The 10172-nt window shown below is 45.9% G+C and overlaps 1 protein-coding gene across 1 annotated transcript in view; it reads right to left on the bottom strand.

Moving 5' to 3' along the window:
- UNC13A (unc-13 homolog A (C. elegans)) overlaps positions 1-10172 on the bottom strand; it is a 62128-nt gene that overhangs the window by 19310 nt on the left and 32646 nt on the right. The window contains exons 26-34 of the mRNA XM_006898311.1: positions 9312-9445; positions 6494-6579; positions 6156-6282; positions 5144-5240; positions 4463-4606; positions 3425-3508; positions 2341-2418; positions 2022-2110; positions 314-466 (exon numbers count right to left, since the gene is read on the bottom strand). Of these exons, the coding sequence (XP_006898373.1) occupies positions 314-466; positions 2022-2110; positions 2341-2418; positions 3425-3508; positions 4463-4606; positions 5144-5240; positions 6156-6282; positions 6494-6579; positions 9312-9445 (992 nt within the window). The remainder of the gene's footprint in view (positions 1-313; positions 467-2021; positions 2111-2340; positions 2419-3424; positions 3509-4462; positions 4607-5143; positions 5241-6155; positions 6283-6493; positions 6580-9311; positions 9446-10172) is intronic.

Genomic DNA, 10172 nt, shown 5'->3' with positions numbered 1-10172 from the left:
CATCCATCCATCCATCCATCCATCCATCCATTCTATCATCTATCCTGCTAAGGATTTGCATTTTAATCTACTTACTCATCTCATGTCATCCATCAATCCATCCAACACCACCCACTCATCTGTACAAATATCCAACTATCATTCCAGTTACTTACCCATCTTTCCTCCATCTCTTATTCATCCATCCATTCATGCCTCTATCTACCCACTTCTTAAACCATCCAAGCACCAACCACCGCCCAAGGAACCAGAGGACCCCCAGCCCTCACCCCCAGTCCCTCCCTTTCTAGCCCCACCCATCATCGTGGCTTACTTGCTGTCTAGCAGGTCCATGATGGGCTGCAGCACATTGTCAGCATCCTGGGCCACGCTGCTGCAGGCACTGGCTGGCACATTGCCCGTGCCTTTCACCTGGCTGAGGATGTCACCCATCTGCTTGACACACTCCTCAATGTGTGGCTGGAAGCTGAGGACACAGAGAAGAGCAAGTTAGACTGAACTTCCTTGGTCTCCCGGGTGAAGACCACAGAACCTGATCTCTGGACCTTGACCTTCTATCACCAGCAGCAGGGAGCCATGGCTGATGTCAGAGTAAGGAGGTGGGGACGTGATACTTAATGGCAGTCGTTTAAAGCATCATTTATACCTCCACTGGGCACTCTGCTAAGCCATTCATTTGTATTCATTCTTTCTCACAATCCTACTTCTTGGGTTTTTTTTGTGTGTGTGTTTCCCCCCTTTTTATTATTATTAATTTTTGTGAAAATTTACAGAGACTTTGGATTTCCATTCATTCATTGTTGTACTTTTCTCCCTGCCCAACCCTCCCCCTGAGTTTGCTCTTCTCTTTGAAAAGTAAAAGAAAAATCCTTTCATTATTTTACAATCCCTCCCCCCAGGTCCACTCCACTATGCAGCCTTCGTTCTGGACTCCTGTCATGACAATAATGCCTAATCATATATTTCTTTTAAACAGTTTTCTCTCTATCTATTTCAGTGCAGTATACATCATTTATTCCATCTTTCTCAGTCTCTCCCAACCCCGATATCAGTCCCATCTAACAGCAGTGGCACTATATGCATTATTTGTCCTTTTTGTGTCTGAGATATTTCACTCAGCATAATGTCCTCCAGGGTCACCCATTTTGAATAATATTGCATGAGTTCTTTGTTTTTCAACGCAGCATAGTATTCCATTGTGTGAATATATCACAGCTTCTCTATCTCTTTGCATGTTGATGGGCACTTAGGTTGTTTCCAACTCTTTGCTATTGTGAACAAAGCCACAATAAACATGGGTGTGTATATATGTGCTTGAAAGGGAGTTATGGTCTCTTTAGGGTATATTCCCAGTAGTGGAATTGCTGGGTCAAATGATATTTCTATTTGCAACTTTTTGAGACAGCGCCATACCGCCTTCCCTAGTGGTTGCACCATTTTATACTCCCACCAACTATGAATAAGGGTTCCAGTTTCTCCACAACCTCGCCAGCCTTTGTTGTTTGCTGTTCTGTTAAACTTTGCTATTCTGACTGGGGTGAGATGATATCTCATAGTTGTTTTGGTGTGTGTGTGGGGGGTTTTTGTTTGTTTTTCCTACTTCTTGTTGTTAGTGTCGTCAAATCAGAACTGACCCAGAGCTGACCCTCCAGTGGGTTTTCAGAGCCAGTAAATTGTGCAAAGGAGAATGCTTGACCTTCTCCCGAGGAGCAGCTGGTGGATTCAAACTGCATGCCTTTGAGGTTGCAGGCAACTTCTTACCACTAGGCCAGTACAGTCCTACGCGTCGGTACTATTATTGTCATCACCTCTACTTTACAGATAAATAATGTACGGCTCAGTGAGGCTACGTGATCCATGCTAGGCCCCGCAGCTAATTAGCAATGAAGCCAAGATTTGACATAGGCCCCATCTTAATTCTGAGCATGAGGTCTTCACTACACTACACTTGCAAATGTCTCAGGCTGAGAGGACTGAGGGCTGCCCACTCCCCCTGCTCCAGGCCTTGGCTATGCTCTCACCTGGTAGCAAACACTCGGCTGAGCTCATCCAAGACATTGTTGAGTTTCACCTGAAGCTCTTTCAAAATGTCACTGGCCTCGGCATCCAGCTGAGGAGGGAGGAGGCGCATCGGGTCGGGTTTATGGAGCGTCCATATTCCTGGGCATTTTCTCCTTTAGCCCAGGAAGAAGGAACCCATGGGGCTAGAGAGAAAACTGAGGCCTAGACGATCAAGCTGCCTGCTTGGATTTGAGGGAGCAGCTCTGGGAGTCCAGGGACACAGGGGCAATGGTGATCTTGCCCTTGAGCATCTCCAGCCCCTCCTGGACCCAGCCTCACCTCCTTCCCTCCCATGGCTTCGAACATTTTCTCGAGCTGAACTCGGAGCTGCTGCGTGTTGTTCATGAGGATACAGGGCTGGAAATGGGAACGAAGCGGGAGGGGGGGGTCAGGCTTCATTCAGAACCCTCTCTAGAGCTTCCCCCACCCACTTCCAGGGACCCAGGAGGGTTTTGGGGTGCAGGTTGTGAGGAAGCTGGTCATAGAACGGGGTCTGAGAATAGAAGGCAGTACTTGGACCCAGGTTCCTAGGGTTACGGGGGAATTTCTAGGGATGAGGGTAGGGAGAGGGACAGAGACTAAAGGGCCTTCTACAGGGATCTGAGCTGGACCTGGTGGGTTGAGGGGAGAGAGATACTGGTTTTCTGAGAGTACCAGGAAGGGGATTCACTGTCAGACTCTCATTCTCAGACTCAGACCCAAAACACTGTTCATGCACGTACACCCTTAAACTTCCATTCACAAAACTGGTCAGAGTTAGGCATAGGATTAGGGTTAGGACTGAGGTGGAGATTGACCCTGGGATTGATAGTGAGGTTGGAGTTGAGGTTGCGTTCAGGCGTGGCCTTGGCGGTGGCACTGAGATTGGGTTGAGATTGAAGAGGAAGCTGGGGTTAAAAGTTGGGTTTGGAGGTGAAGTGGGGACTGGAGTCAGGATCAGGGAGGAGGCTGACATCAGCTGGCAAGGGGATCAATGTTGGAAGCAGGGCTAGGGTAGAGGCTGGAATTGAATTTGAGGTTGGGGTGAGAGTTGGTGAGGGCATCGATGTTGGAATTGAGGTTGAAGATGACAAACTGAAGGCATAATTTTCTCACATCGACACGCACGTTCACAGAACACTCCAGACATGCACGCATGTGTGTACACGCACTCACACACACCTCCCATAACCAAGTCAGTTAATACACTCAGACCCATACAGCTGGACACACAGACTACATAGGTTGAAAACAAGCACAGCTACATCCACACAATCTCATCAAGACAGACACACAAACCCAGGGTCAGTGCCCTGGGAAGGGTGGATCCCTGGGGTCACTGAGTGAGGCAGGGGTTGGAAAGGACAGGGCCCCCCCAGGTCACCACTTTCTCCTTCTCCTTGGAGCAGTAGGAGGCAAAGTCCTTGGAGATGATGTCTGCGTACTGGAGGAGGACATTGCTGATGGTCTGCGAACGACAAAGTGGGGGGACAGAGAGTGGGTGGGAGGAAAGGCTGGGCCCAGGGCGACACCATGTCACCAAATCCCACAAAAAGCTCCTAATGAGGGTAGAGACGAACAGGAGCCCCTGATACCACGTGAAACAGCTCAACGACCCAGATAAATTGTCTACTGAGGATGATCACGGAGGTCCATGTCTGACCCGCTCATACTACCAAGTGAGGAAAATTATTTTATATGAAGCTAACTCTATTTCAGAATAACCAGTCATTTATTAGCCTAGCCTCAATCATAAATTTTACCTGATCTGTGATCTAATTTCAGTTCCTAGCTGTAATCTATAACTTCAACCCAGCCTACAGCTAATCTAATCAACCTCAAACTTAATCTAGTCTGATAAGTCCTCAGATTCACTCCAAGATGCATCTAAATCAGGTAAATCTCAAGATACATTCTCACCTTAGTGCCAAACCACCTTAATATCAACTCTAAATCCCAGCCTCAAATTCAATTCTAACTTTAACCGCAACTCTAATTTTAACAGAAAGCTTAATGGCAACCAACTTTAAATCAACCCCAAGTCCAACGTCAATGATACTGTACACCCCTACTTCATCCCAACCTGTCTCAACTCCAATTTTAGCTTCAACTACAGCCCCAGTTCTAACTGAAACTCCAAGTCAACTCCAAATTCAATATCACCAAATAACCTCAAAGACATTGTCAATGCCAACTTTAAACTCAACCCTGACTCCAACCTCAATTGAAATTTCAACCTCAACTTCAGCCTCAAAATTACAGTGCTAACCGCAACCCTCACCTCAACCCTAACTCTGACCATCATCTCAGCCCTGACTTGAACTCATGCTCAACCCACCAATCTCAACTCCAGCCCTGGTCCTGACCTCAACCTCAAACTCAACCTCATTCCCAACTCCATCCTTGACCCCCACTCCCACACCTTGGCAAAGCGTCTCATGTAGTGCCCCACAATCTGGGGATCAGGACACTCGAGTTTCTTGATGATCTCAAAGCTCTGATTGAGCTGGGAGAAGACATCCACCACGGAGCAGGAGAAAAGGGCATGCTCTGAGGTTTGCTGGAACTACAGTGGGGAGGAAACCAAGAGAAATGGGAAGGATCAGAGTTGCTGTGTCCCAGTGCCCATCTTTCCCGTCACTATGTCCCAGTGCCCATCTTTCCCGTCACTATGTCCCAGTGCCCATCTTTCCCGTCACTATGTCCCTGTGCCCATCTTTCCCATCCTTCTTGGGGCTATCCAAAAGGTCAGAGTCAAAGACTGCATTGTCTGCTGGACTGGAGGTGCAACTAATAAGACTGTTGAAGCCCCACTACCCTATGACAAGAATGCAGAGGTCAAGGCTGACTTAGGCCCAACCTCTAGAGTAAGACATTACGCCTACATGGTGGGGTTGGAGGCCTGGTGGGCAGGCTTGATGAACTCAAATGCCATGTTTGTTGAATGAACAAAAGACTCTGATACTCTTAATGAGATAAACATGGAAGAGCCCTTTCAGAGACTGACGCTCTCCCAATGGCATTTTTTCTGTCCGGTTCGATCCCAGAGGGAATGAGGCCACTGTGAATGTGCCAGGAATTTGGTCGTGTGTCTGCATCTCACCCCATCCTTCTTGTCTCGCTCCAGGGCTCCATGCAGGAAATCCCGGGATACTTCCTCATTCTCATCGAGCCACTGGATGACAAAGGGCTCAAACCACCTGAAATAGAAGAATCAGGTGGGGCCCTGCCACTTCTCATCCCCTCACCCTCTGCCCTGTCTGGTTCTGACCCAGCACTGGATGGCCCTGGAGGCTATCTTCACTCCTGTCCTGCTCTGCCTCTTCATTAATCCTGTGGCTTGGAGTGACTTCTCGCTTATTCCCCTCTCCCACCAAGCCTCAAGGTCTTCAGTCGTGAAAAAGATAGAGCAGCCCCTGTCAGAACAGAGCTCAGCCTTGCAGGAATCCTAGTTCAGATACACCCAGTCTTAACCGTAGGCAAGGTGGCTTGCTCTCTGATGTCTCCTTTCCCACATGGGAGAAGAGCATCTCTCCCACCACACAGCTAAGCAGTGAATGAGAGCAAGGGGTAGGTCTTTAGTAATTTGCAACTCACACTCATTCTTCAACACAGCCTGGAGCCAGACATTCCAAATTCAAAGCCTAGCCCCCTCACTTACTGGACTTCACCTTGGACCAGTTGTTCAGTCTCTAGGATGGATGGAGATGGGTGGCTAGATGGATAGATGCGTGTGTGGATGGTTGGAGAGGTGGGAGAATGAATGACTGTATGGATGGGTAAGTGATGAGTAGGTGATGAATGATGCATAATGGCTTCCTCCTCCACACAATGGAAATTAGAATGATCCCATCTCACAGAATCATCAAATGAACTAAACGAGGAAAATTGGGGTGGATTACTTAACATGGTTACGGTTGTTATGATCAATCATTTTCAATTACAGGAGTTCATAGGGTTATAGAAGTCCCCAGTCCAATGGCTGGGGGTGAAGAAAACTGAGTTTGAGCCCCACCTCTTTCTCTAGCTCCTGTGTGACCCCTAGTACGCCTTCCTCTCTTGACCTCATCCAGCATTTCAACAATGCTGGGTTGGGCTTGGAGGCCAGGACTTACGCAGGGTACTCAGGCACGCGGTCCTTGAATGAGGGAAGCTCCGTCACATATTCGTTGTAAAGCCACTTGACTTTGAAGTGGAGGTTCATGTAGTCAGCACTCTTGCATAGACGATGTTTATCATGCTCTGGTGAAGGCAGAGGCGGGGTGGGAAGTGGTACAAGAAGGGGAGAATGCAGCCTGGAGGGTCTGCCGCCCTCAGCCTGTCCACTCTGATCATTGCTGGCATCTGACCTCAGGCATGAGGGTCTCGAATACTCCCTGCTTGGAGGGGACACTGAGGCCTAAGTACCTTCCATAGCCAGGCTGGAGGATCTTAAAGCGGGGCAGGGGCTCACCTTCCATGGCATACTTCATGTCCTGAGCAAACAGATTCCACATCACTTCGGCGCTGATTTTACCCACGTTCAGCTCCTGAGGAAATCTGGGGAAAGCCACAGGAGTGTGAAACCTCTGAGATGGAAGCCAGATGGCATGGGAGGCTTTGTCCTTACCTGCACTAGAGGGTAATGTGGGTCAGGGCAGGAGAGGAGGGGCCATATTCAAGTTCTCTCACAGCCACTGACTTGCTGAGGGGTTCTAGCTGAAGACCGTACTTTTCCCTGAGCCCCCAACCATCCATCCACCTCTCCAACTGTCTCTACAACCGTTCATCATCTAGTCATCAATAATGTATCCACACATCCATCTAGTCACCTTATTCTATGCACTAATCCATCTGCAGTGCAGTGACTTGCTTCTAAATGATCCATATAGCCATGGTCTTAGAAAATAATAATGATAATAATAATAATAATAATAATAATAATAATAATAATAATAATAATAAAGAACTCTGGTGGTGTAGTGTGTAATGGGTCAGGCTGCTAATTGTCAGGTCAGCAGCTCAAACTCACCAGGTGCTCCATGGGAGAAAGATGGGCAGTCTCCTGTAAAAACTCACAGCCTTGGAAACCCAATGGAGAGTTGCTATGAGTCTGAATCAGCTCAATAACAGGGTATGCAGATAAGGTATTTGTAGCTCACCAAGGTAATTGGACAATTTTTGCTAATGCAAATAAGGTGCATAGACGTCTTGTAGGGGATTGATTAATTTTACCAAGCTATAAGGTTTAAATGAAGCCAATATCAGAAACTTCCATGATAATCAAGAAAAACAGCCAAGAGCAGAGTGTGTCTTTTCGACTCAGGGTCCCTGTGCTGAGAACCTCCCAAACATGGGAAATAAAGGGACCAAGTTTCTCCTCGGAGGCAAGGATTTTGAAACTCCATCTCATATACTTTGCGTACATGGCCAGGAGTGACCAGTCCATAGAGATGAATATCATCTTGAAAGGGTAGAGGAACAGAGCAGGAAAGGAAGATCCCAGATGTGATGAATTGGCACAGTAACTGGGGTAATGGGGATAATAGGTGTGTCAGAATCAGTGAGACTGAGTCAGGATGGGGCAGGCTTCAGAGCTATTGTACGCAGGGTTGCTATGAGTTGCAGGAGACTTGCTGGCACATAATATCAGCAACAATGCTGGAGATAGCATAAGATGACAGTGGCACAAGACTTCTAGGTTCACTGACTCATGAAGCAAGAGAGCTGAGTGTTTTAGGGCAGAAGGCTTCCTGGCATTGTCTCTGGGCATTTACCAGAGGAGCTAAAGATCTTTTTAATACTTTCCCAAGCAGGGAAGATTGACGAGTCTAGAGCCAAGAGTTGGAGAGAGAAGTCTGCTTATGGATATGGTTAAGAAAAAGCTGTCCTGATCCAAGAACTGCATCTTGACTCATTCCTGTTACTTCTAAGTTGATCTTGATCCTAAATTGTAACCTAGTACTTCATAAAAACCCTGTGAGTAAGATCTGTGAGTTCTTTGTGATCACTGTAATGAATTATTAAATGCAGAAAAGAAGTAGACAGTGCTGCGGAAGGAACAGACATGAGAAATGGTAAAAAGGTGGAAGATGGAGGTATGTCTGACTTCCACCTCATAGGACTCAACTCTCAGCAGGCTAATGCTGAGTTTGATTCTTCTCTCTCCTCCTGAAGTCTGACACTATGTTTTGTTTATACCAACTATTCATTCATCCATTAATTCTTTCATTAGTTAGTTGTTTATCCATCCATTCACTCACCCATCTATCTATGCATTCATCTATTTATCCATTCATCCCTATATATTTATCAATCTCTTTTCCATTCATCCTTCTGCTACCTATTCACTCACCCCCCCCATATACTCAACCCTCCATCCATGTAGTGATCTATCCATCTCATCTACCCATCCATCCATCTGTTAATTCATCCATCCATCTGTCCATTCATTTATCTACTCTTCCATCCATAAATTTAAAATCCCTGACCTTAAATCCTAAATATCTAAATAACCAGATGTTAGCACCCTAGAATGAGCACTAGATGGACTTGGACAAGCTCCAGCTAGTACTCATCTCGGGGAAATGTAAGAAAACACAATAAATCATTCGGCTACTAGATAGAAGGAGAATTGATGCCCTTGAGCTGTGGTGCTGGAGAAGAGTATTGAGTGTACCATGGACTGCTAAGAAAATGAACAGGTTCATCCTGGAGAGGGATAAACCAGGCTGTTCCTTGGAAACAAGGATTCTGAGGCTTCATCTGACATACTTTGGACATTTTGCAAGGAGGGACCAGCCCTTGGAGAGGGACATTATGCTTGGGAGGGTAGAGAGACAGCGCCGGAGGGGAAGACCCTCTATGAGGTGGATTGATTCAGTGACTGGGGTGATCGAGGTTGGTGTATTGGAGATGATAGTGAGATTGGCACAGGACAGAGCAGTGTTTAGGGCTGTTGTACATAGGGTCACTATGAGTCGCAAACTACTCAACGGCATAACAACAACAACACACAGAAGAAAATTCCTATAGATACATAAACCCACAAGCCAAAGTTTTATACACATTCCCATACAACTATGCAATATATTATATTACATGTTTAAAACTATTATACTAAATTATACACACTTAAACCTCTAGATGACAACTCTATATAAAACTATATACACTTTTGCATAGAATACACAATGCAATCAGATATGATCATCTGTACACATAAGACACAAAGTTGTATGGACATTGGCATGATGGCCTTAGATAATCCAACACATAGACACATTACTCACTGGTTGAGGCAGGGAGTGTAGGAATTCTTGTCTTCCTCAATGATGGACACTATGAGGGTGATTAGCTTGGACCAGAAGTCAAGGTTTTTTATGCTGGGGCCCTGTTCTTCTGGGGGAACCTCTCCCTTTTTGGCCTGAAAGAAGAAATTGAGACATTGGTCAATGACAAGAATTCCAAGGGAAGATGCCTCAGTCAATGAAGAGAAAGCGGTTGTGAGGAGGGGTTCCATCAATGTGTGTGCATTTTAGGTGGGAAGTCTGCATGAAAAGGAACTGAACTCATGCGAACTGTCCCAAACAGAGTCCACACTAAGGCAGCTCACTGAAGGATAATTAGATTTAACGCATAAAATGGAGTGGGAATTAAAGGCATTTATTTAAATGAAATATACCCAAATCCACTACACCAAAGGGAACTGAGATGCATTCACATCAAACCCATGTAGCTTAACAAAAGTTTATTTTCTTCAGAGAAAATTCAGTGGAACTGGACTTGGGGTCATTTCCACTAAATGGATTAGAAGCAAACTTTAGAGGATTGAATTAAACACAAGTTCACTCAGTTGGAGTGTATGTAATCAATCCACCAAAGGTTAACCTCGACCTAAATAAAAATAATGGAAATAAACTAATCTGAATTAAACACCCAACCTAACACAGCTCAACCTAACTCATCTCAATCCAACTCTACCTGTCTCAACCCCACGTGACACACTCGAGTCAACTCATCCTAATTGTCAATCAATGTGAAACTCTACTAATTAGTATTTCTTGGAGAATGTGCAACGAGGGTGCTCTTTGGAAGCAAGGATGGTGAAACTTCATCTTACATACTTTGGGCATGTTGTTAGGAGGAGAAAG

This window comes from Elephantulus edwardii, unplaced genomic scaffold, assembly GCF_000299155.1.
Source record: "Elephantulus edwardii isolate Elephantulus edwardi_28Jun2011 unplaced genomic scaffold, EleEdw1.0 scaffold00226, whole genome shotgun sequence".
NCBI classification, from domain to species: Eukaryota; Metazoa; Chordata; class Mammalia; order Macroscelidea; family Macroscelididae; genus Elephantulus; species Elephantulus edwardii.
Note: the sequence above shows the minus strand (reverse complement) of the source record. Positions and strands in the feature narration are given on the sequence as shown.